The sequence below is a fragment of the Bubalus kerabau genome, chromosome 9 (assembly GCF_029407905.1).
Source record: "Bubalus kerabau isolate K-KA32 ecotype Philippines breed swamp buffalo chromosome 9, PCC_UOA_SB_1v2, whole genome shotgun sequence".
Lineage (NCBI taxonomy): Eukaryota > Metazoa > Chordata > Mammalia > Artiodactyla > Bovidae > Bubalus > Bubalus kerabau.
The window spans coordinates 49083530-49111219 of NC_073632.1; the positions used below are offsets into that span (position 1 = coordinate 49083530).

The 27690-nt window shown below is 39.5% G+C and overlaps 3 protein-coding genes across 11 annotated transcripts in view; 1 reads left to right on the forward strand and 2 right to left on the reverse strand.

Moving 5' to 3' along the window:
- Positions 1–1797, forward strand: part of SESN1 (sestrin 1) — a 116710-nt gene extending 114913 nt beyond the window's left edge. For 3 of the 5 annotated variants that reach the window (XM_055535249.1, XM_055535246.1, XM_055535247.1), the window contains one exon: positions 658–1797. In XM_055535249.1, coding sequence (XP_055391224.1) covers positions 658–744 — 87 coding nt within the window. In that variant the 3' untranslated portion in view covers positions 745–1797. The remainder of the gene's footprint in view (positions 1–657) is intronic. The other 2 variants (XR_008698172.1, XR_008698173.1) reach the window with 2 other exon arrangements.
- The window catches only part of CEP57L1 (centrosomal protein 57 like 1), a 226043-nt gene extending 199318 nt beyond the window's left edge, over positions 1–26725 (reverse strand). Inside the window, exons 1-2 of the mRNA XM_055535254.1 lie at positions 26588–26725; positions 26255–26415 (exon numbers count right to left, since the gene is read on the reverse strand). The gene's annotated coding sequence lies outside the window, so the exon portion shown is untranslated. The remainder of the gene's footprint in view (positions 1–26254; positions 26416–26587) is intronic.
- ARMC2 (armadillo repeat containing 2) overlaps positions 14253–27690 on the reverse strand; it is a 120453-nt gene continuing 107015 nt past the window's right edge. For all 5 annotated transcript variants that reach the window (XM_055535241.1, XM_055535240.1, XM_055535242.1 and 2 more), the window contains 3 exons: positions 26749–26881; positions 26255–26415; positions 14253–15035 (listed from right to left, as the gene is read on the reverse strand). In XM_055535241.1, coding sequence (XP_055391216.1) covers positions 14878–15035; positions 26255–26415; positions 26749–26881 — 452 coding nt within the window. In that variant the 3' untranslated portion in view covers positions 14253–14877. The remainder of the gene's footprint in view (positions 15036–26254; positions 26416–26748; positions 26882–27690) is intronic.

Consider the following 27690-nt stretch of genomic DNA (forward strand, 5'->3'; position numbering starts at 1 on the left):
GTTTACTCTAACTTAGCAGTGGTTCTTATTCTCCTTCACCTAATCTAATGGGTCTCCAGCCCTTTCCATCACCTCTACTGACCCAGAGAAGAACATTCCAGAACAGCTGTCTTAGATATGCCTTGGAAGGGAACCTGATTATGGTTTAAAGCAGGGGTCCCCAACTTGCAGACCAGGGACTGGGACCTGCTGCCAGATCAGCATGGCATTAGATTAAATGTAACGTGCTTGAATCATCCAGAAATCGGTTTCCAGTGCCAAAAAGGTTGGAGACTGCTGGTTTAACGTAAAAGAAGAATGACAGGGAGAACAGATCTGCTGGCCTGTCTTCAAAGTTCAAACTTAAGAGAAAGAAGAGAATCCTTGAACCGTCTTTACAGAAATTATTGAATGATGATTTGGCAGGGAAAGTTTATTATTATAACAAACCTTCAAAAAGAGATGTGATCAAATATAAGCTCAAAACATATTTCCAAGAAAGATCAGATGGCTTTTGTTTTGAGAAACTGATCCTCTGTTCAACAAACCCAAGACTTGTGTTAAGCTATTCAGTGGTACGCATAAAACGTTACTTATATTTGGTGTTTATTAAATGCACTGAAACTGGTTGTAAATGCTTATAACCATATCTTAAATAATGTTGTGTTTTATATTCAGGTTCATGTTAATCTGCTTCTTATAGAAGCTAGGATGCAAGCAGAACTCCTTTATGCTCTGAGAGCCATTACCCGCTATATGACCTGACGCCTCTCCTCCGTTAAAGATGATGGAACGATCAGCAGATAGAGTCTACAAGGGGAAGGTACTCAGCCCCAGGACCAATGGTAGATAAAGAATTCAGAATCCATTGTGCCATGATTCCTTTAGTTTCTGCTATTTTACTGTGGAAACGCCACTGCTGGCACAAGCAGTGATTGCTCGGCAGCTTCAAGTTTAGAGCTGTGAAGAAGGGCTGCTGTTCACAGTATTTTGCTTTTTGACAGTACAAGATGCTGTATAACTTTTAATACAGCAAATAGTATCTCTCCAAATCCTGTTGCTTTTATGTTAAAAAATAACAAAAATTGGAGCATGCAAAGAATGGGACTTTGATAATGACATAAGCTTTTATACGTAAAGAATTTTAGATATTGGTGCTGCTATTCCTGCTGGTGGAATGAATAGAGTGGCTGTTCCGGTTAAGCTATTAGTAATAAGGTGAACACTGCTACTATCTGAGCCTACATACGTAAAATTTGTGTGGTTTCAAATTAAACTTACATATATGTGTTAATTTTTTTGCATCTAAAATTACTCACAGCTCAGCAAAGACCATTATGATGGCAACAGCTCATTTTTTTCATATAGTTTTTTTTTAATTCAGTTATTGGATGATATTAAATTACAGTGGCATTCTTAAAGACTTCTTCAAAAAGCAATCTTACATGAAAAATGTATAAATTATCTTTTGATATGCTATTTCCCAAGGTTCTGTGACACTGGAGGGCAGCTGTCCTGTGCGGTGTTTTTGTTTCCAGCACCGAAGTTATGGGAAATATTGTGTAGCTGCTGCTCAGTCCCACGTGCATTCTGCCCCTGCCCACCTCATGGTCCCCCCTTCAAAGATTGTGCAGCTCCTTAAATAATAAAGCTGGAAAATATTTTTAGTCATCAAATTTGATTTACAAAAAATGCTAACTTTGAAACGCAAACAGGCTTGAAAAATGTATTAAGTACTTTGTATTCTGGAAGCGTGAATTGCTTTTGAAGTCTGTCAGTATTATTAGTATTTTTCAATAAAGAATAATTTTTCTCCAATTTTATTTGCTGTCTCAAAAAGTCATGACTTAACAATCAGTCACTATTCTCAGTTTCTATTGATTTTCATTAGCTATCACACTTAGATAATTCTGTAGTCAGATGAGACTGTTATTTAAATGGCAAACTATTGCAGTCATTTTGAAAGCTATAAGAAAAGTTTTATCTTGAATAACTGATACAGTCCCATGCCTTGTCCATTTTGAACTGAGATGTTTTAGAGATCAATTATTAAGAATTATTAGAAACAGGTTAAATTAGGGAGTCACTACAGAACAAAAAATGACAGTCAAACAATTAGTTCTAAATTTAATCAAAGCTTTTGTGATAACCGAGCTCAATAAATGTTTTGATGAGTAACAAGATAGTGCCTATAAAATTATAGTGTGGGGTGGGAGCTGGGAGGCATAATTTTGAATGGAGGTGATATAGCTACCTTCATGGCTACATACCCTAGTGAGAAGATAATACTGTCATCTTAGATAAAAACATATTTCTTTATAAAATATATTGAAAGCAATCAGCCCATTTCTAGTTAGCTTACAATAATATACAAATGGTCTTACCTGTTGAATTTGCATCATGCCTCTGCCCTTTTTTGTCTGCTGCTGGGTTATTTCATCATAGCAATACAGGTGAATCCAACAAGTAAGTTTGCATTGGATAAATTTTTACTCATTCTGCTTCTGCTCTTTGTTCTTGGCACTTCCTCTTAAAAATACAACATTTCTAATAGAAGTTCTAATCAGTAGTAGGATGATTAAGAAAAACTGGGTTTATTACCTTATTCCACTTAGAAATCATGAGACGAAATGAAAATTTTAATGAATAAGAAAGTATGCTTGTACCTAAAGTAATAAAGGATTGCCTGTGATACAAAGTTGATGTTTCAACACCTCCAATTTAACAGGTGTTTCCTGTTAATGTTTTCTCAAAACTAAACATACAGGGTTTTTAATATTGCTATTTATCTTTGAAACTGTTTCCAAAATAATTGAAGGTGGTAAAATAGAACATGGGATATCAAAACTTTTCCCCACAAGAGGAATTATTTTTCTTAAATAACCATGAATAGATTTCTAGTTGAGGTTTCCAAGATTCAATTTTTTAGATCACTTTTTTAGTAAAAATTAGGGAACTTTTTTATCAGGAAATACTTAATTCAGTATCTCTTTAAGAATGAAATTCTAAACACATTTACCACAGTTATTTAACTCCATATAAATACTGGTGATATTCTTAACTTAGAGGAATAAAATCTTAGCTTTTAAATGAATTTTAACAGTTTACTTATTTCAAATTATTTTGATAAAGGACCACTGGTAGATAAGTAAATAAAACTTGTTGGATAACTATGTTTTCCAGGCACTTTTCACTCATTAAGATACTCTGAAATTTTGTTACATATTTGTGACTAGTGAATATCAAGGGACAGCAAAGGCAGGTAGATGGGGAGTGACATTACCTATGATGTACCAGGTCCTTATTCCCAATGGAGACACTGAGCTAACAACAATATAAGGACCAAATACCTTTGTGAAAATTCTAGAAACCACTTGGGAAGCTACAGCTCTGGCAAACACAAACCAGGAGGAGGCTGCACCAAAAGGTGTAGGTAAATTTGGGGCATTTTGCTTGTCCTAAGCTGGTGTACAGCACGGCAACTGAGGGGAAACTCCTAAGTCCCAGCTTCTCCCTCAGGACCAAAAGAAAAAAGGTGAACTTTTGTGTTTGAGGGACTGGATTCTATCTCACCTGACCTGGAGCACTAGTAGGAGTGGTAGAATGGTTTGGATGCTGGTTGTAGATCACTGAACACAGAAGTGAGCACGGAGGTGCATTAGAACAGCAGGGAATCTACAGTTATGTAGGCAGGTCCAGGGGATCCAAAAGAATACAGATAGGAATAACAGAAACTGGAACAGGAAGCTCCTGAGAAGAAACAGAGGCAAGCCTCTTAGGGAAATTAAGACAGCTAAAAGCAGATATTATATCCTGGAATAAAAACATACACACTCATCCATATAAGTTACATCCCTGGAAATGGTAGCTATTTTTCAAATGCCCAAATCACAACAAACTTTGCAAGGAGCTAAGATTCCACCTACCTCGGGGCCAAGACCCTCTCCCAAAGCATAAAACAGAAGCAGTATTGTAACAAATTCAATAAAACCTTAAAAAAAAAAAAAGATTTTAAACAACTGTCTTAAAGATGCTCAGTGTACTAAAGAGGGAGAACAAGACTGACATATCAGGAAAATGATGCATGAACAAAATGAGAATATCACCAAAGAGACAGAATAAAAAAGAATCAGATTCTGGATCTGAAGAATACAATAACTGAATAAAAAAACTGACAACAGGCAATTTGATCAGATAGAAGAAAGACTTTGGAGAGTTATTATCAATAATAACCTTAGAGGTTATTTGATATTATCAAGTCAGAGATAAAAATGACAAGTGACGAGAGCCTAAGGGACTTGTGGGGACATAAAGTAGGGAGTGTGCAGAGCTGTAAAGGAATGGAGTTTTGTATGCAAATCAACTTATCAAAATAAACATAACTTTAACATTTTTAAACATAATCCCCATGGTAACCACAAAGAAAATCTCTTCAGAATTTACACAAAAAGAAATGAGAAGGAAATCAAATCATGTAACTCCAAAAAAAAGTCAATGAAACACAAAGGAGGAAGAGGAGGACTGAGGTACAAAAAAGCTACAAATCTTGCAGAAAACAAAATAGCAATAGTAAGTCCTTCCCCATTAGTAATTATATCAAATGTAATAAATGGATTGAATCCCCCAGTCAAAAGACAGATTGGCTGAATGGATAAAATAAAAAAGAGGATCCAACTATTTGCTGTCTATAAGAAACTAACTTTAGATCTAAGAACACATATAGGCTGAGTGTGAAAGGACAGAAAAAGACATTCCATGCAAATAGTAACCAAAAGAGCAGAGGTGGCTATATGAATATCAGAGAAAAGGGTCAATTCACCAGGAAGATAAAACAGTTACAAATATATAGACATCAAACACTAACACTCCTAAACATAGGAAGCAAATGTTGATAGAATTGGGGAGAAACTGGTTGTTGTTTAGTAGCTAGGTCATGTCTGACTCTTTGCAACCCCATGAATTGTAGCCTGCCAGGCTCCTCTGTCCATGGGATTTCCCAGGCAAGAATACTGGACTAGGTTGGCATGTCCTTTTCCAGGGGATCTTCCTAACCCAAGAATCAAACCTACATCAAACCCCATCATGCATTGGCAGGCAGATTCTTTACCACTGAGCCACCAGGGAAGCCCAGGTAATAGACAGCAACACAATAATAGTAAGAGATTCAATGTCCACTTCCAGGGATTTCCCTGGTGGTCCAGTGGTTAAGAGTACTCCTTGCAATGCAGAAAACACAGGTTTGATCCTTGGTTGGGGCACTAAGATGACACATGCCACAGAACAACTAAGACTGCATGCTGCAGCTACTGAACCCATGCACTCAGGAGCCCATGCACCACAACTAGAGAGCCCACATGACACAACAAAGATCCTGCATGCTGCAACTAAGATCCAATGCACCCAAATAAATATTTTTAAAAATACTCACTTCCAAAAATGAATAGAACCAACATAAGATAAATAAGGAAAAAGAGGACTTGAACACTACAGACTGGTTGAATCTATCAGATGCACACAGAAAATTCCAACAATAGGATATACAGTCTTCTCAAGGGCACATGGAACATTCTCCAGGATTGCCACATATTAAGCCACAAAACAAGCCTTAACAAATTTTAAAAGACTGAAATCATACAAAGTATCTTTTCTGATCATAATGGAATGAACCTAACAATCAATTGCAGAAAGAAAAGCTGGAGAGTCCACAAGTATGTAGAAATGAAACAGCATACTCTTAAAAGGCCACTGCAAAGAAGAAATCACAAATGGACTTAGAAAATATCTTGAGATAAAAACACAACGCACCAATATTTACAGATGCTGTGCCAAGAGGGAAGTTTAAAGCTATAAACTCTTAGACTATAAAAGCAGAGACACTCTCAAATCAACATTGTAACTTCGTCAAGGAACTAGACAGAACAATCCAAACCCAGAGCTAGCAGAAGGAAAGAAAGATCAAAGCAGAGATAAATAAAAAGCACAACAGAAAAAATACAACAAAATTAAGAGCTGTTTGAAAAGATCAACAAAATTGACAAACCTTTAACTGCATTAAGAAAAAAAATCAGAAATGAAAAATGAGACATTCCCAACCAATATTAAAAAAAAAATTGGATAAAGAATATTATACACTGTACATCAACAAACTGGGTAACTTAGAAACACAGCCTACCAAGAAGGGAATCATGAAGAAATAGAAAATCTGAAAAGAACTATAACTAGTAAGGAGACTGGAATCAGTAATTAAAAACTCAACAAAGCCCAGGACCAAATGGTTTCACTGAATTATACCAAACATTTAAAGAAAAGTCAACACCAAACTCATCCAAAAAACTGAAGACAAGGGAATGTTTCTAAACTCATTCTATGAGGTCAGCATTATCCTGATAACAAAGCCAAAGCGACTGCAAGAAAACTACAGACCAATATCTATAATGAATATTGTTGAAAAAATCCTTAATTCTAGTAAAGAAAACTCAACAGCACATTTTAAAAATGAAGTGACGAACTTCCCTGGCGGTTCAGTGGTTAAAGAATCTGGCTTCCAACGCAGGAGATGTGGGTTCAATCCCTGGTTGGAGAACTAAGATCCCACATGCTGCAGGGCAACTAAGTGTGCATGCTGCAACTAAGACCCAGTGCAGCCAAAAGTAAATAAATCAATAAAATTCTTTTTTAAAAAAATGAAGAGGGATATATTCCTGAAATGCAAGTATATATATTCCATTTATAAAAATTAGTCAGTGTAATATACCACAATAACAGAATGAAGGGTGAGAAAACAAACACATGATCATATCAGTCGATGTAGAAAAATTATTTGGCATAATTCAGTAGCCTTTTCATGATAAAAAAATACTCAACAAACCAGAAGTAGAAGGAAACCGTCTCAGTGTAATAAAGGCCATATGTGAAAAGCACATAGCTAATATCATACTCTGTGAAAGATAAACTGTTTCCTCTAAGATCAGGAATAAGAGAAAAATATCAACTCTCACCACTCATAGTATACCAGAAGTCCTACCTAAGCAATTAGGCAATAAAAAGAAAAAATGTCCAAATTAGAAAGGAAATGTAAAATTATATATCTGTATGCAAATGACATGGTCTTATATTAGAAAACCCCAAAGATTCCACACCAAAAAACAAAAGCAAAAAAACCTGTTGGAACCATAAAAGTCAACACAGAAAAATCAGTTCCATTTTTATACACTAACAGCAATCAAGCAAGGAAACTAAGGCAACAGCTCCATTTACAGTAACATCAAAAAGAATAAAATACTGAGAAATAAATTTAACCAAAGGAGTTGAAAGACTTGACAATGAAAACTATAAAACATAACTATAAGAAAATAAAGAAGACACAAACAAATGAGAGACATCCTGTGTTCATAGACTGGAATACTTCATATTGTTAAGATGTCAATACTACCTAAAGCAATCTACAAATTCAATGCCTTTTTATCCTGCAGAAATAGAAAAGGCCATCCAAAAATTCACATGGGGTCTCAAGACTCTACATAGCCAAAACAATCCTGAATAAGAACAGAGTTATAAGTCTCACAATGTCCTAACTTCAAAACATTTTCCAAAGCTATATTATCAAAACAGTATGGTACTTGCATAGACATACACCCAGAAATAAGCCTTCATGATCTTCAATAAGGATGCCTGGACTATTTGATGAGAAAAGAACTATCTGGGAAAACTAGTTATTCACATGCAGAAGAATGAAGTTAGACCTTTATTTTAGAAACATATACAAAAATTAACTAAAATGGATTAAAGACCTAAGTGTAAGAACTAAAACTATAAAGCTCCTAGCAGAAAAGATAGGCAGCATAGCTTCAGGACACTGGATTTGGCAATGATTTATTGGACATAATACCAAAAGGCAAAAGAAAAAAATAGACAAACAGAACTACATCAAATTTACTTCTGTGCATCAAATGGCATGAAAGTGAAAGTCACTCAGTCGTGTGCAACTCTTTGCGACCCCATGGACTATAGAGTCCATGGGATTCTCCAGGCCAGAATACTGGAGTGGGTAGCCTTTCCCTTCTCCAGGGGATCTTCCCAAACCGGGGACTAAACCAGGTCTCCTGCATTGCAGGCAGATTCTTTACCAGCTGAGTCACAAGGGAAGCCCAAGAATGCTGGAGTGGATAGCCTATCCCTTCTCCAGGGGATCTTCCTGACCCAGGAGTCGAACCGGGTCCTCTGCACTGCAGGCAGATTCTTTACCAACTGAGCTATCAGGGAAGCCCAAAGGGCATGATCAGCAGTAAAAAAAAAAAAAAAGTAACCTACAAAATGGGAGAAAATATTTGTTAATCATGTACCTGATAAAGTCTTAATATCCAAAATATATAAATAACTCCTTTAAATCAATGACTACCACAAAAAAAAAAATAGCTTGATTAAAAAATAGATATTTTAGAGTCTTCAGAATATAGGTCTTTTGGCTCCTTAGATAGGTTTATTCCTAGGTACATTATTCTTTTTGATGTAATAGTATATGGAACTGTTTCCTTAACTTCTTTGTCTATTGACTTTCTACCTTTACTATATGTTTGCCTCTACTTGTGAACTTTTCTGTTTCATAATTTTCTTGATTTTAGATGTGGTCTTAAAAAAAATATTATTTGGCCACACTGGATCTTAGTTGCAGCATGCAGGATCTTCAGTTGCAGCATAGAGAATCTTTTAGTTGCAGCATGTGAACTCTAGTTGCAGCATGTGGGATCTAGTTCCCTGACCAGGGGTTGAACCCAGGTTCCCGGGCATTGGGAGTGCAGAGTGTTAGCCACTGGATCACCAGGGAGGTCCCTTGATGTAACCTCATCTATTTAAAGAAGTTCCTTTAGAATTTGTCATAAAGCTGGTTTGGTCATGCTGAATTCTGTAAGCTGTTGCTTGTCTGTAAAGCTTTTGATTTCTCTGTAACCTCTTATGGAAAAACCCAAATGAGCTTTTTGGCCAACCCAATACAAGACCTGTACTCCATAAACAGTAAGATGCTAATGAAAGAAGTTGAAGATGACACAGATGGAAAGATATACCATATTCTTGGGTTGGAAGAATCAATATTATAGAATGACCATACTAACCAAGACAATCTATAGATTCAATGCAATCCCTTTCAAATTACCAACAGCATTTTTCACAGAACTAGAACAAAAATTTTTTAAGTTCTGTGGAAACACAAAAGACTCCAATAACCAAAGCAATCCTGATAAAGAAAAATGGAGCTGGAGAAATCACTCTCTCTGACTTTAAACTATATTACAAAGCTACATTAATCAAAGCACTATGGTACTGGCACAAAAACAGACACATAGATCAATGGAACAGAGTAGAAAGCCCAGAAATAAATGCTAACATCTATAGTCAACTAACATACAACAAATTAGGCAAGAATATACAATAGAGAAGAGACAGTCTCTTCAACAAGTGGTGCTATGAAAACTGGACAGCTACATGTAAAAAAAAAAAAGAATTTAAAACATTTTTTAACACTATAGACAAAAATAAACTCAAAATGGATTAAAGACGTAATGTCAGACCTAAATGTAAGACTGGATACTATAAAACTCCTAGAGGAAAATTGCAGCAATATTTTTCAATCCCTCTCCTACAGTAATGGAAATAAATGGGAAACAGTTAAATTTAAAAACTTTTGCAGTGCAAAGGAAATTATAAACAAAACAAAAAGTTAACCTATGGAATGGGAAAAAATATTTGCAAATGATGTGACAACAAGAGATTAATTTCCAAAACATGCAAACAACTCATATAGCGTAATGACTCAGGAAACGGAAACAGTACTCTGTATCAACCTAGGGGTGGGGGGGATGGGGAGGGAAATGGGAGGGAGTTTCAAAAGGGAGGGGATACATGTAAACCTATGGCTGATTCATGTTGAGGTTTGACAGAAGACAGCAAAATTCTATAAAGCAATTATCTTGCAATAAAAATAAATAAAATAAACAGCTCAATCTATTTAGAAGCCTTAAATGGACACTTCTCCAAAGAAGACATACAGATGGCCAACAGGCATATGAAAAGATGCTCAACATCACTAATTATTAGAGCAGCTGAAATCAAAACTAAAGTGAGGTATCACCTCACTCCAATCAGAATGGCCATCATCAAAAAGTAATCAAACGGTAAATGGAGACTGTGTGGAGAAAAGGGAGCCCTCCCACACTGTTGGTGGGAAAGTTAATTGGTGCAGCCACTATGGAGAACAATATGAATGTTCCTTAAAAAACAAAAAGGAGAATTATCATATAATCCAGCAATCCCACTCCTGGTCGCATGTTCAGAGAAAGCTATAATTTGAAAAGATACACGCACCCCAATGTTTATAGCAGCACTACTTAAAATAGCAAAGACATGGAATCAACCTAAGTGTTCACTGACAGATGAATGGATAAAAAAGATGTGGTAATATATACACAAGGGATATTACCAAGTCATAAAAAAATGAAATAATGCCATTTGCAGCAACATGGATGGATCTAGAGATTATCATTTATTATATGTGGAAAGAATCTAAAATAAAAGCATACAAATGAAATTATTTACAAACAGAGTCACAGATATGGAAAGCAAACTTATGGTTGCCAAAGGGGAAAATGGGGTGGAAGAGGGATAAGTTAGGAGTTTGGGATTAACATATACACACTACTATATATAAAATATTGGGTTGGCCAAAAGGTACATTCAGATTTTTCCATAGCATCTTATGGAGAAATGCAAATGAACCTTTTGGTCGCCCCAATAGATAATCAACAAAGGCCTACTGTATAGCATACGGAACTATACTCAATATCTTATAAAATCTATAACAGAAATGCATCTTAAAAATGTATGTGTGTGTATCTGAATCACTTTGCTACACACCTGAAACATTATAAAACCAACTACATTAAAAAAATTTTAATAAATTTTTAAAAATAAAAATATAAAAATTTGAAATAGCAAATGACTTCAATGGGCATTTCTCCAAAGATGATATATAGATGGCCAATAAAAATGTGAAGATACTCAATATCATTACTTATTAGAGAAATGCAAATCAAAACCACCGTGAGATACCATTTCACAACCATTAGAATGGCTACTACCAAAACAACAACAGAAAACAAGTGCTGGAGAAGATGTAAAGAATGGGAACCCTTGTGCACTGTTGGTGACATGAAATGATATAGCCTCTGCAGAAATCAATACAAACATTCCTCAAAAAATTAACAGTAGAACTACTATATCCTCCAGTAATTCCATTTCTGGGTATACATCACAAGGAACCGAAAGCAGGATCTTGAACAGGTATTTATACACCCATGTTCATAGTCGCATTATTCACAATAGCCATGAGACAGAAGCAACCCAAATGTCCTGATGAGTTAACGGATGAAAAAATATGATATAAACATACAAGAAAATATTATTGAGCCTTAAAAGGAAGCAAATTCCATCACACACCACAACCTGGATGAACTTTGAAGACATTATGCTAAGCAAAATAAAAGTCACAAAACGACAAATGCTGTATGAGTGACCTAAACTAATCAAATCAAATTCATGGAAACAACATAGGATGGTGGTTGCTAGGGGCTGGAAAGAGGAGGAAAGAAGGAATTGTTTAATGGGTACAGAGTTTCAGTTTTGCAAGATGAAAAAGTTCTGCAGAAAAAGTTCTGCAAAGAACCTTGCAGACAAATATGAGTAAGCTTAACACCACTGAAACATTTAAAAATGGTTAAGATGGCAAATTTTTTCACTGTAATTTTTAAGGTAGGCAGATAGTTCCAAGGTAGGCAGAGTTCACGTGAGTCTCAGTGAACTTTGGGAGTTGGTGATGGACAGGGAGGCCTGGCGTGCTGCGATTCATGGGGTCGCAAAGAGTTGGACACAACTGAGCGACTGATCTGATCTGATCTGATAGTTCCAATAATAAGGTAAGCAAATAGGCAGAGGAACCAGAGATCAAATTGCCAAAATCCGCTGGATCATCAAAAAAGCAAGAGAGTTCCAGGAAAACACCTACTTCTACTTTTTTGACTACACCAAAGCCTTTGACTGTGTGGATCACAACAAACTTTAAAAATTCTTTAAGAGATGGGAATACCAAACCACCTGACCTGCGTCCTGAGAAATCTGTAGGCAGGTCAAGAAGCAACAGTTAGAACTGGACATGAAACAACAGACTGGTTCCAGATCAGGAAAGGAGTACGTCAAGGCTGTATATTGTCATCCTGCTTATCTAACTTCATGTGAGATGCCAAGCTGGATGAAGCACAAGCTGGAATCAAGATTGAATCAAGATCTCAATCAAGATATTGAGAAATATCAATAGCCTCAGATACGCAAATGACACCACCTTTATGGCAGAAAGCAAAGAAGGACTAAAAAGGAGAGTGAAAAGGTAGGCTTAAAACTTAACATTCAAAAACTAAGATCATGGTATCTGGTCCCATTACTTCATGGCAAATAGATGGGCAAACAGTGGCTGACTTTATTTTTGGGGGCTCCAAAATCACTGCAGATGGTGACTGCAGCCATGAAATTAAAAGACACTTGCTCCTTGGAAGAAAAGTTATGACCAACCTAGACAGCATATTAAAAAGCAGAGACATTACTCTGCCAACAAAGGTGTGTCTAGTCAAAGCTATGGTTTTTGGTGTTAGAGAAGACTCTTGAGAGTCCCTTGGACAGCAAGGAGATCAAACCAGTCAATCCTTAGGAAATCAGTCCTGAATATTCATTGGACTGATGCTGGAACTGAAACTCCAATACTTTGGCCACCTGATGCAAAGAACTGATTCATTGGAAAAGACCCTGATGCTGGGAAAGACTGAAGGCAGGAGGAGAAGGGGACGACAGAGGATGAGATGGTTGGATGGTGTCACCGACTTGACGGACATGAGTTTGAGCAAGCTCTGGGAATTGATGGACAGGGAAGTCTGGCGTGCCATAGTCCATGGGGTTGCAAAGAGTCGGACACAACTGAGCAACTGAAATGAACTGAGATAGTTCCACATGGTCCAGCTTGCAGATGAATCTGAGGGAGAGGAGTTTAATATGGAGAACAAATATAATGGTATTCTACTATGAGTTATTATATTAATTATAAATACTGAGGGGGCTCTTTTAGGGGGAAGAGAGTTTTATCTTTTTCACTGAAAGTAGTATATATAGCCTGCTATGGGTGAAAATGGGCTTCCCTGGTAGCTCAGAGGTTAAAGCGTCTGCCTGCAGTGCGGGAGACCTGGGTTCGATCCCTGGGTCGGGAAGATCCCCTGGAGAAGGAAATGGCAACCCACTCCAATATTCTTGCCTAGGAAATCCCATGGACGGAGGAGCCTGGTGGCCTACAGTCCACGGGGTCGCAAAGAGTCAGACACGACTGAGCAACTTCACTTCACTTCATGGGTAAAAATACTTAGATCTTCAAATGTTTTTGAGAGACCAGTCTATCAGACTTTTAAAAAATGTTTCCAGGGACTTCCCAGGTGGTCCAGTGGTTAGGACTCCACACTCCCAATGCAGGGGACATGGGTTTGTTTGATCCCTGATAGGGGAGCTGGATCCCACATGCCACAACTAAGACCCAGTGCAGCCAAATAAATATTTTGTTTAAAAAAAGATTTCAACTGTTGGAGTGAATCTCGTAGCATATACTCATGGATGACTGACTGCAGTGAGTGTCTCTAGATGATTTTGCTGAGCCCCAAACTAGAGGAGCCCTTGGAAAGCCTATTTGTTTCTGGAAATTTAGGGTTTTTCTAATAGACTTGTAAGAGTCTATCTAGTCTCTTAAAAGCCTACCTTTATCTCATTAGTCTTGGTATCTTGTTAGGGTAAGAGATGAGTTTTTATGTTATTAATGGTTCATCTCTAACCCTACAGAGAAGAGTATCAAATCTACTTTTATTCTGAATCTTTCTTTGGCTAATATAGGATAGCAATGGTTATCTCAATTTCTTTGGTGTTGATCATTTATACAAAGACCAATCTTATCCTACGAAGGGTGGAAAACCGTAGTTTATTGAGTACCTACTACACATCAGTCAGCATACTGGACAATTTGCCCATTTTTGTTTGTTTGTTCCTAAACTACATGATTACATTGTACACTTAAGCCAAAAATATTAAGTTAGTTGCCCAAAACCTAGGCAGGGGAGAACTAGGATTCAAACTGAGATCTGCCATATACTTCTAGTATATTAGGTCACCTCTATAGTCACAGAGAGTTATAAATAGAATTGTCTGGTCTACTCCGTTTATTTCAAATAAAAATAAAAAGGGAAAATACTCTCTTTTTCATCTATATTACTTATTTAATAAAGAGTAGATGGCCCAAAGCAATCTTCTCTAAAGTTTTCTGCTTCCCCCTCCTCTCAATATGACAAACAGAAAAATAGTGGTACCTAGCCAGAAGACAATTATTAAAAGCTGTAAAAATTAGTGCAGATGCTTATGTAGTAATGTATTCCTAATAGTGTTGACCACCATTCTTTCTGTACATAAAATCTGTCTTCATTACACAGTTCATTGACTGAACTGATGAGCAATTAAATTCTAGAATTGTGACATCAGGATTTTAAGACTAGAGAGAACAGAATAAAGTCATTTACTTAGAAATACCATGAATACATTTTCATCTTAAATTTCTCATAGCAGGAAGCACAACATGTATATTCATTTTTCCACAATACCTGACAAGAAGAAATGCTTATTTCTTTTAATACACTAAGACTACTCACTAAAATAAGTACCTGAAAAACTTTGAATATTTGTTAATATTGAAGAAAAAAGTTCATGCTTGTTACCACTTCTTAAGAATGATGGAGACCTGACTTCCTGTTTCTGTTGTTAATCTGCATCATGTTAGAAAGAAGGAATAGGCAGAGGTTCCAGGAAGGTGTGATGATTCTTAATTCGGTTTAGAAGCTGCTGTGCCACCGGTCTGAATTCTGTTTCCCAGTGGAGTTTGTGATAGTTTTTTAGGTCTTGGTCAAAACTCCCATTCAATGCTAGTTCTTCATCTGCATCAGAAAAATTAAAATTACAGCAATTATTTAGAAATGTAATCCTACTGAATGAAGTTTAATTTTTGATGGCATGAGTTAAACTCATCCTGAGTCATCTCTAATTGCAACAAGGCATTTTTACAGGAGTAGTTCTTTATAGAAAAAATTTTAAGTAAGTGTATGATAGTTTCTTAATTTAAAAAAATATATAATCTTGAGGACTTCCCTAGCAGTCCAAGTGGTTAAGACTCTATGCCTCCACTGCAGGGGGCCTGGGGTTGGATCCCTGGTCAGGGAACTAAGATCGTGCATAGTGTGTGGCATGGTGAAAAAAATAATAATAAAAGATAGCAATCTTCCTAAAAAAAAGAAAAAAAAAAAAAAAAACCCTAGACTGAATTGAGTTATTTCAATTTATCCGTAATGTTACATGTTACATCTAACTTTATATCCAAAAGACAGATCACAATTTCTCAGAATAAACAAAGTATGAATAGATTATTTCCTTATCTGCACATTAAAAATGTTAATTATTAATTCTTCAGTGGTTGACAAATATAAAAGAAGTTAGGAAATCTTCTGAGAAAGTAGCACAGTTGAATTTGACTGAAAATCAACTTTGTTCATTTCAGAGCAGCCTGGACAAACTTCTTTGAAAAGATAACACCACCCTCCCCCTGCCACCTTATGCTCTCCCCAATAAAAGTGAAAAGTGGAAGACTTTGAGAATCCTAAGGAATATTAGAATCCCAAGCGAATCCATGTATAATGCAGAAAAGCACTTGTTAAAAAAATGCAAAATTACAACCTTGATTTGTTTCTTAATCCAACAGCACTTTCAATTCTGTGAATATCGTGAAAGTATATCCAACCTAAGTTGGAAGACAAATGGCTACTGAGGTTTCTGCACCGACCTGCCACTGCATTTCTCTCTGTTTACACTGGAACCCATGAGAAGGACTTCAGGAAAATGCACTGGCCTGCCAGTCAGAAGGTTGGCTCTGCCATTTCCTAGGTCTGAGGCTGAGGCAGCCTTCTTAAGTGGTAACCACTAAGTCCTAAAGTGACCACAAATATTGCTGCTTGCATAATTTCCAAACTTCTTTCATAAGGCCCACTAAAATCCTACCATCAAATACTTCCTTGGTGCTTACATCCAGTTTCCTACCCTGAATATTTTCGGCACACACAAAGTGCACTGTGTGTACTTTGGCACTACCGGTGTTGGTGTCACCACCCAGAATAAGATAAGTCTGGAATCCCAGTTTGTACCTTCCCGTCCTCTCCCCCAGCCAACTGGATAGCTATGCAACTCTGAGATAAGTTCTGGGCAGACACAAACAATTCAGCAAAGCTCTCCATGGAGACCCCTGTAAGCAAACCTGACTCCCCACCCATTTGATAATCAAGGCCTTGAAAGGAGGAGAATCCAGATGGTGTTTGATGCCTTGAAAGGCCTTCCTGTTGGGCTATTTCCAAACTACAGTGGCCTGTGAGACTCTGAGTGCTCTTCAATTCCTAGATCTACTTCCTGCTCACACTTCTGCAGATGTTCTGAGTACTAAACTTTCGTTAAAAATGAATTCTCTTTTTTTATGCTCTTTTTCCAAAGCAGCTTAGGACTGATGGCTGCCCAGGCAACCTGCAGTCTTTCTCTCTGTCCAGGACTTTGGCTGGGTTTGATGATTTTAGCCGAGTCACTGTTTTGGTGTCTGGGGTTTCTTAATCTAACATTGAGACTATATTACTTTTCTTGAGGCTCAACGTATAATTAGTTAATCTACACTTGTACCCTATTAATTGTAAATTGGGTTAGGCAAGATAACAAAAGTGGCCAAATAACTATAGATAAGAGAAAAGCAGTCTCAAGTTGCAAAGTGAATACAGCATAAAATACGTCATATTACACTAGGTGTTAAATTTGGAACTTGTATTGCAATGAACAGCAGAGGCTAACCCAAGAAAACCTTAGATCTATGATTTTCAAACTTTTTTTTTTTTTTTTTACTGTGACCTAGGAGAAGTCCATATTACATGATGACTATATACACATATTTACATATTTATAAACAAATACAAATGTTTCATGACAGAATACTTATCTTTTCTACATGTAATATATTCTGATATTCTCTTTGTTTGCTGCTTCATTTTTCAAACTGGTTACAGTGTGAAAAGTACTGATTTAGATAACCAGTTATTGTTCAACTTTCTTTATACACAGCACACTTCCAAACACTAGAATTTTAGGTAAGATTTTAGAAAGGATTAAAAGGCAAAAAGGCAGAACACTGAAAGATGAGCCCCCCAGGTCAGTAGGTGTCCAATATGCTACTGGGGAAGGGCAGAGAAATAGCTCCAGAAAAAATGAAGAGGCTGAGCCGAAGCAGAAACAGTGCCCAGTTGTGGTTGTGTCTGGTGGTGAGAGTAAAGTCCGATGCTGTAAAGAACAATATTGCATAGGAACCTGAAATGTTAGGTCCATGAATCAAGGTACATTGGACATGGTCAAGCAGGAGATGGCAAGAGTCAATATTGACACTTTAGGAATTAGTGAACTAAAATGGATGGGAATGGGTGAATTTGATTCAGATGACCATTATATATCTACTATTGTGGGCAAGAATCCCTTAGAAGCAAAGGAGTAGCCCTCACAGTCAATATAAGAGTCTGAACTGCAGTACTTGGGAGCAATCGCAAAAAAGACAGAATGATCTCCATTTGTTTCCAAGGCAAATCATTCAACATCAGTGTAATCCAAGTCTATCTCCCAATCACTAATGCTAAAGAAGTTGAAGTTGAACCATTCTTTGAAGACCTATAAGACCTCTTAGAACAAACACCAAAAAAAGATGTCCTTTTCATCATAGGGAACTGGAATGCAAAAAGTAGGAAGTCAAAAGATATCTGGAGTAACAGGCAAGTTTGGCCTTGGAGTACAAAATGAAGCAAGGCAAAGGTTAACAAGAGTTCTGCCAACAGAACACACTGGTCATAGCAAACACCCTCATCCAACAACACAAGAGATGACTCTACACATGGACATCACCAGACAGTCAATATTGAAATCAGATTGATTATATTCTTTGCAGCCAAAGATGGAGAAGCTCTATACAGTCAGCAAAAACAAGACCAGGAGCTGACTGTGGCTCAGATCATGAACTCTTACTGCAAAATTTAGGCTCAAATTGAAGAAAATAGAGAAAACCACTAAGCCATTCAGGTATGACCTAAATAAAATCCCTTATGATTACATAATAGAAGTGATGAATAGTTCAAAGGACTAAATCTGGTAGAGTGCTTGAAGAACTATGGGTGGAGGTTTGTATCATTGTACAGGAAGTGATGACTAAAACCATCCCCAAGAAAAATAAATGCAAGAAGGCAAAGTGGTTGTCTGAGGAAGCCTTACAAATAGCTGAGAAAAGAAGTGAAAGGCAAAGGACAAAGGGAAAGATAAACCCAACTGAATGCAGAGTTCCAGAGAATAGCAAGGAGATAAGAAAGCTTTCTTAAGTGAACAATGCACAGAAATAGAAGAAAACAATAGAAGAATGGGAAAGACCAAAGATCTCAAGAAAATTAGAGACACCAAGAGAATATTTCATGCAAAGATGGACAATATAAATGAAAGAAAAGGCAAGGACTTAACAGAGAGTGTTCCAGAAAAACATATATTTCTGCTTTATTGACTATGCCAAGCCTTTGACTGTGTGGATCACAATAAACTGTGGAAAATTCTGAAAGAGATGGGAATACCAGACCACCGGACCTGCCTCTTGAGAAACCTATATGCAGGTCAGGAAGCAACAGTTGGAACTGGACATGGAACAACAGACTGGTTCCAAATGGGAAAAGGAGTACATCAAGGCTGTATATTGTCACCCTGCTTATTTAACTTATATGCAGAGTACATCATGAGAAACACTGGGATGGAAGAAGCACAAGCTGGAATCAAGATTGCTGGGAGAAATATCAATAATCTCAGATATGCAGATGACACCACCCTTATGGCAGAAAGTGAAGAAGAACTAAAGAGCCTCTTGATGAAAGTGAAAGAGGAGAGTGAAAAAGTTGGCTTAAAACTCAAGATCATGGCCTCTAGTCCCATCACTTCATGGGAAATAGATGTGGAAACAGTGTCAGACTTTTTTGGGGGGTCTCCAAAATCACTGCAGATGGTGATAGCAGCCATGAAATTAAAAGACGCTTACTCCTTGGAAGGAAAGTTATGACCAACCTAGATAGAATATTGAAAAGCAGAGACATTATTTTGTCAACAAAGGTCCATCTAGTCAAGGCTATGGTTTTTCCAGTGGTCATGTATGGATGTGAGAGTTGGACTGTGAAGAAAGCTGAGTGCCAAAGAATTGATGCTTTTGAACTGCAGTGCTGGAGAAGACTCTTGAGAGTCCCTTGGACTGCAAGGAGATCCAACCAGTCCATTCTAAAGGAGATCAGTCCTGGGTGTTCATTGAAAGGATTGATGCTGAAGCTGAAACTCCAATACTTTGGCCACCTCATGTGAGGAGTTGACTCATTGGAAAAGACTCTGATGCTGGGAGGGATTGAGGGCATGAGGAGAAGGGGATGGCAGAGGATGAGACGGCTGGATGGCATCACCGACTCGATGGACATGAGTTTGGGTAAACTCTGGGAGTTGGTGATAGAGAGGGAGGCCTGGCGTGCTACAATTCATGGGGTCGCAAAGGGTCGGACATGACTGAGTGACTGAACTGAACTAACAGAAGTAGAAGAGATTAAGAAGAGGTGGCAAGAATACACAGATGATCTGTACAAAAAAGGTCTTAATGACCCAGATAACCACAATCATGTGGTCACTCACCTAGAGCCAGACATCCTGAATGTGAAGTCAAGTGGGCCTTAGCTGCTACTGCTAAATCGCTTCAGTCGTGTCCAACTCTGTGTGACCTGATAGATGGCAGCCCACCAGGCTCCCCCATCCCTGGGATTCTCCAGGCAAGAGTACTGGATTGGGGTGCCACTGCCTTCTCCTTAAGAAGCATTCAGTTCAGTTCAGTCGCTCAGTCGTGTCCAACTCTTTGCGACCCCATGAATCGCAGCATGCCAGGCCTCCCTGTCCATCACCAACTCCTGGAGTTCACTCAAACTCACGTCCATCGAGTCGGTGATGCCATTCAGCCATCTCATCCTCTGTCGTCCTCTTCTCCTCCTGCCCCCAATCCCTCCCAGCATCAGACAAAACTAGGGAGGTGATGAGACCCCAGCTGAGCTATTTCTAATCCTAAAAGATGATGCTGTGAAAGTGCTGCACTCTATGCCAGCAAATTTGGAAAACTCAGCAGTGGCCACAGGACCGGAAAAGGTCAGTTTTCATTTCAATCCCAAAAAAGGCAATGCCAAACAATGTTCAAACTACCATACAGTTGTACTCATTTCACACGCTAACAAGGTAATACTCAAAATCCTTCAAGCTAGGCTTCAACAGTACGTGAACCAAGATCTTCCAGATATACAAGCTGGATTTAGAAAAAGCAGAGGAACCAGAGATCAAATTTCCAACATCTGCTGGATCATAGAAAAAGCAAGGAAATTAAAAAAAAAAAAAAGTCTACTACTGCTTCATTGACTATGCCAAAGCCTTTGACTGTGTGGATCACAACAAACTGTGGAGAATTCTGAAAGAGATGGGAATACCAGACCACCTAACCTGCCTCCTGAGAAACCTGTATGCATGTCAAGAAGCAACAGTTAGAACCAGATATGGAACAGTGGACTGGTTCAAAATTGGGAAAGGAGTACATCAAGGCTGTATATTGTCACCCTGCTTATTTAACTTATAAGCAGAGTATATTATGTGAAATGCCAGGTTGGATGAAGCTCAAGCTGGAATCAAGTTTGCCAGGAGAAACATCAACTTCAGATATGCAGATGATAGCACACTAATGGCAGAAAGCAAAGAAGATCTAAGGAGCGTCTTGGTGAAGGTGAAAGAGGAGAGTGAAAAAGCTGGCTTGAAATCAACATCAAAAAACAAAGATCATGGCAGCTGATCCTATCTCTTCATGGCAAATAGATGGGGGAAAACGTGGAAACAGTGACAGATTTCATTTTCTTGGGCTCCAAAATCACTGCAGCCATGAAATTAAAAGATGCTTGCTCCTTCAAAGAAAAACTATGACAAATCTAGACAGCATCTTAAAAAGCAGAGACATCACTTTGCCATCAAAAGTCAGTATAGTCAAAGCTATGGTTTTTCCAGTAGCGATGTACAGTGTGAGAGTTGGACCATAAAGATGGCTGAGTGCCGAAGAATTGATGCTTTTCAACTGTGGTGTTGGAGAATACTCTTGAGAGTCCCTTCAACAGCAACAAGGAGATCAAACCAATCAATCCTAAAGGAAACCAACCCTGAATATCCATTGGAAGGAGAGATGCTAAAGCTGAAGCTCCAATACTCTGGCTACCTAATGTGAATAGCTGACTCATTGGACAAGACCCTGATGCTGGAAAAAACTGAGGGCAGGAGGAGAAGGTGGTGACAGAGGAGGAGATGGTTGGATGGCATCACTGACTCAATGGACATGAGTTTGCGCAAACTCCAGGAGATAGTGAAGGACAGGGAACCTGGTGTGCTACAGTCCATGGAGTCACAGAGTCTGACACAACTGAGTGACTAAACAACAACAACAAAAGGACTCAAAACAAGTCTGTCAGTGACCATTATAACATGGTCTCTACTACAGTTTAAGGATCCTGTGCATCACTGCACTCTTTCCTAGCCTAGTGTTCAGCACCAGGTAGCTACCAGGGGTTTGATTACTGTTGTAACTCTTATAAGGCACAGTTCTCACATGTTCTAGAAGCACCTGATGACTCTTTGGCATGAGCATGATGATGTGACCCTCTACTTTGAACACTGGGGCCCCCTCTATCCCTTATCACATAACCTAGGTTCTAAGTTCCACATATCTTGTTATTTAGTTGCTAACTCGTGCTCAACTCTCTGCAACCCAATGGACTGTAGCCCACCAGGTTCCTCTGTCCATGGGATTTCCCAGGCAAGAATACTGGAATGGGTTGCCATTTCCTTCTCCAGGGGACTTCCTGACCCAAGGATCGAACCTGTGTCTCCAGCATTGGCAGGCAGATTCTTTACCATTGAGCAATCTGGGGAAGCCCTCCACATACCTCAGATGAATATAAAATAACCTAGAGTCATCTACGTTCACAAAGCAAACTGTACACACTAATCACCAGTGTATACTGGTGACCACCAGTTGCCAGCAACCCTGAGAGAAGCTCATGGTAGTGTGCCAGGGCACACCACATAAGAACTTCAAGGTAAACAGATTGCTCATGAGTTTATGAGAAGTGGCTGTAGCACATCAGGAAGTTTTAGACAACATTCTTTTTAAGCCACTTTCCTAAAAGACTGTCAACATCCCAACCACACTGAGTCCCATTACTTTCTTTTTCCAGCTTCCCATCAAGAAAAAGTTGGGTAACTTACATTGCTATATCAATCGCCCTGCAGTAATTTCGAAAAACAGTGCTCACACTACATTGTGGGACTTTTGTGATATAACAGCTCATCCTGTTTTCAAAACGGCCTGTTGTTTTTTTAACCTATCGCTGTAAAAAAAATTGAAATTTAAGTATACTCTCACTCATAGATCCATTTCAATTGCTGCCACCCAGCTGGCCAGACACAACTACAGCCCATGTCAGAAGTAAGGCTCTGAGGTCCACACTGTGGAGAGAAGAGCCAGGAAGTAGCCGGTCCTCACGGCTTATAAGCAGCACTCGTGATCACGTGAGAAGTGCATGCCACGCTCTGATGATGACCTGGCTCCCTGGTGGACTGTATTTATTTTTCTTACCCGTGCCTCCATCCCCTTCAGGGGTGGGTGAGATGGGGTGGGGTAAGGGCATACTATGTAATGGAACAGCAGAAAAACACAGGGGCTCAATGTTTACTTTCTGATGAAAAGCCCTGGCTTTGCTACAGTATGATCTTAGGCAAGTCACTTAACCCTCCTAGACGTACCTACCTCCACTGTCACCTAGCTGATGACCTTGGATCTTAGAAGGATAGAATGAACGTCCTTTTAAAAGTGTACAGCACTATTAAAGATACCACCATTGTCAGTTAATCCACAACCATCTATCAAGAACCTGCTTTGCCCAAGGCAATATCCTTTCCTTAAAGTGGCTCTGTTGGAGTGGGCAAACAAAAGGTACAAAACAATAATACAGAGCAAGTTACACAGCTCATGATTAATTGCTATGTAAGCAGTACAGCTTCCCTGTGACTGTGGGCTTGGAAAGCTCATGGGAAGGGCCTGCCAGGACCGGTAGCCTTGGGCCAGGCAGGTAAGAGACCTGGCCAGAGCAAAGGGGCAAGGTTAGGGAAGCATGAGGGGAAGCCTAGTCCTGCTCCAGGGAGGGCTGACGGGGGAAGAGGCAGGAACAGGCCCATTATAGTCAAGGGCACGCCAGGTGCGCTGCCCGTGTGTGAAGCCAGCCATGCCCACATCCCTTCTTAGGTGGTGCCACACGCCCCACCAGTTTGCTATATATGGTTGACTGTCCCAGCCTGAGGTGCCAAAGGAAGCCACAGACAGCCTGCAGTGGAGGCAGCTGCTGCCTGAGGCACAAAAGCCTAGAGCCCAGGAGAATGACTCATGGAACCAGTCACATCTTCTCCCCAAATGGGAGACAGAAAGTCGTGCCAACAGCAGAGGAGACAGAGGCCCACTCACGACAGCACCAAGAAGCGGCCTTGAGACAGCTGGAGCCGTGGCCACGCAGGAGCCTAGAGGCAAACGAGGGGGAGAAAGGCCTTTTTCCTTAAGAGTGGAGACAGAGCACTGCTGGGTCTCAGCAGGGTCGGGTAGATGATGCCTGCTACTGATGGGCCGCCTTCCACATCCTGAGTGCTGGTCCAGCAGGCTCTGCTCAATGCGCGTGTTTCCCAGCTTCCTTCTTTCCAGGGCACCCTTCCCTTCAGCTCCTTCACTAAATAGGGTGGAGTTCTCAGTGCTGCCCGAATAGCAAACTCACCTGTGGAACTTTTTAATGATGCAGATAATTGGCCTCCCCCAGAGCTCCTGAATCAGAGTTCCTAGGGATGGGGCCAGGACAAGTGTGGTTTTTTTTGATTGATTTTTCTTTTTAATTCCATATATTTTGATTCCAATGTTCTGCCACAGTTGAGAACTGAATTAAAGCAAGTTGAGCGCACTTCTGCTCCCAGCAACCCAAGAAAACTTCAAGTCCACAGAGCAGAATGTGAACCTCAATGATTTAAAAATGTGCTCATTTTGAGAAGGGAACCCTCCTACACGGTTGGTGGGAATGTAAATTAGCACTGCCACTACGGAGAACAGTATGGAGGTTCCTTAAAAAACTAAACACTGAACTATCATATGACCCCACAATCCCACTCCTAGATATCTAACTGGAGAAAAAGATGATTCGAAAGGATACGTGAACCCAAATATTCACTGCAGCATTGTTATAATAGCCAAAACATGGAAGCAACCTAAATGTCCGACAGAGGAATGGATAAAGAAGATGTGGTACTTCATATACAATGGAATATTACTCAGCTATTAAAATGAATGCCATTTGCAGCAACATGGGTGGACCTAGCGAGTGTCATACTGAGTGAAGTCAGAGGAGAAATACAATATGACATCCCTTATATGTGGAATCTAAAAGGAAATGATACAAATTAACTTACTTATAAAACAGAAAGATACTCACAGACTTAGAAAATGAACTTTTGGTTGCCGGGGGAAGGGACAGTTAGGGACCGTGGGAAGGTCATGTACACACTGCTATATTTAAAATGGATAACCTACAAGAACCTATTGTATAGCTTTCTTTCAAATAGCTCTGGTCTGGAGTTCCTGTTTAATAACATATTGTTACAACAATAGAATTTCCCAAGCATTTTCACAACCGTGTTTTGAGAACTAGCTGTGTGTCAGGTTCTATGTGAATTTCTTTGTGTAAGTCTATTCATTTATCACCCTAACAACTCTGCAAGTGCAAGTGAAGTCGCTCAGTCATGTCCGGCTCTTTGCCACCACATGGACTGTAGCCTACCAGGCTCCTTCATCCATGGGATTTTCCAGGCAAGAATACTGGAGTGGATTGCCATTTCTTTCTCCAGGGGATCTTCCCAACCCTGGGATCAAACCCCGGTTTCCCACATTGAAGGCAGATGCTTTACCGTCTGAGCCACCAGGGAAGCCCCACAACTCTGCAAAGTGGATGTCAATCATCCCCATCTTAGACATGAGAAGATATACATTCAGAGGTTAATATGCCCTGAGTTAAAACCTTGCATGTGATAAAGTGAGACCTTAACTCGGAACTGCCTGACTACAGCCTCTAGTCTTCCTGGAATGCTCTCAGGATGCTTGTTTGATTCTCACAACTCCTTGCAACACAGCACAGATATAACGTCCCCATTTTACAGATGAAAAGACAGGTTCTGAGAGAGTCTTATGTCGAATCACACCATCCCAGAGAGTCAGAATTTGAACTCACAGCCTCTGGGTCACACTGAGCCTTTCCGCATGGCTTTGCTGAGCTAACATGGTGCTTGGGAGATGATAGGCACATCTTCATTTTGAAAATGAAGATTTTCCACTCACTTCTGACCTAAATCACTGCTATTAGACCTAACCCAGGATGAGGAGAACTATCCTAAAAATAGAAACTTTTGCAATGGAAGACACTCTCATCTTTCCTTTGGTTTGTATCAGTGATTCCCTACCTTTCAGTGTATGTCGGACCACATAGTAATGTCAAATAATTTCACAGATTTCCCCACATAACACACTCATATATGCATAGGTTCATTAAAAGCATGACTTATTTCGGAGTAGCTTTTAACCATATTTTCTCAATTACAACAATGTCTATATACTTTTTAAACAACAGCAATACATTTATGCCCAGATCGTCTGTTTATGAAGCTTATAGAAAATTCAAAAAAAGGGGGAAAGCCACAAAAGAAATCATGACAGCACCCAATGAGTTAAGTCCTCACGTCCCCACTGTATATAAGATTCAGCCTCTTCCAGGTTATCTCCAAATTATAATCATCTTTAACGTCTCTTGCTCCTTATTGAAAAAAAGCTACCCAAAGGCCTACTGATCTTTATCCACACAGGTCACAGGAAACAATTTTCTCATTTTGATAAGATTCACAGATTCACAGTCAGGAGTCTTACCTAAAAATGATGATAGCAGGGCTAAGAGTGTGTTGGCAGCCTCATCTCCAAAACAGGATGAAGCATTGGTAATGTTTTCACTGAAGTTCCATAGCGTTTTGCAAACCAAGCAGGCCAGCTGCCAATCAGTAGGCCCAAAATCTCTTAAACAATCCACTAACCTGAGTGAAAAGTCAAATTGAGAAGTTATTAAGTCAGCATCTTTTTTATATTTTTAACATGATGATTAACTTTCTTTGATACTGAATATACATTTTATATATAAGTCAGTGTTATTAAAATAATTTCACATCTACCAATTTAAGTAATTAACAAATTTAAGCAATAACCTACTTCTGAATTATTTTAAGTGTCCAGTGGAATCTAAATCCCCTCTTTAGCCTAGCTAGGCACTTCCAGATGGAGAAATATCTCTGCCTGGGAGAAATGAGGAGAGGGGCCTAAGCTCTCCTGTGAATCCTGATAAGAATCAGGACTCCGTGCCTTGAACTTACTTTTTAATGCCGCCTCCTTCTTTTAGGATGACTCGCTTGTCTCTATCCACGGTGAGGTTTAGGAGAACACCACAGGCAGAAAAGCAAATATCCTGATGCTTAGCATCCAGCAGAGCAATCATGAACTTGTGGACTGGAAAGGGAGAGAACAAATGCAGACCAGTGAAGCGCAGGGGCCCCAGCTGTATTTCATTCCACAAATGGCAGAGGGGAAATGGGGAGCAGCTTGTGAAACTGGAAACCCTGCTAGGGGATTTAGCCCACTCTTCGTAGGGCTTCCCCACTGCCCAGTGGGGAAAGTGCCTTCACCAACACCCAACACCCGTCACTTCAGAACCTGCTCCCTGCCCCCCAGGGTCCCTGTTCCCAGGTACTGCTATATCCACCGCAGCATCAGCTCTCCCTTCCAGTGGTAGAGTCCCTGCCCGTGGAGAGGAGGGAACCACCTCCTTCCAACCACACAGGTGCCATTCATTTCATCTCTAACTTCTGGTTGTTCTCAAGGGCTCTTTTGAACCTCCAGCAGGAATTTTCTTAAAATACACAGCCCTGGAAGGGGGGCAGGGGGAGTAGGCTTCAGTGATCTTCCTGGGAAGTCCTCCAAGGCCATAGCTTGTAAGAGAAGACTTGCTCAGACTGCTGGAAACCAGTGCGCAGGGAGGCCAGACTTCCAGTGTAAGGGACGTCTTATATCAGGACAGGCTCCCCCCACCGCCACCGCCTTCCCTTACTCCTAGAAACAGAACTGTTTGTCCTGTTTGCTCATTGCCCGCAGCAGGGGTTGGGGGAGAATGAATGGGTGTGTGCTCCTGTTCCACTGCTCAGCTGAGAGGCAGCCACGCCACGCTGACCTTGGCCTACTGATGGGTCAGCAGTGAGCCTGCAAAGGCTGAATCACATATGTTTTTAAGAGTTTCAAGAATATACACCAAAATTTAACAA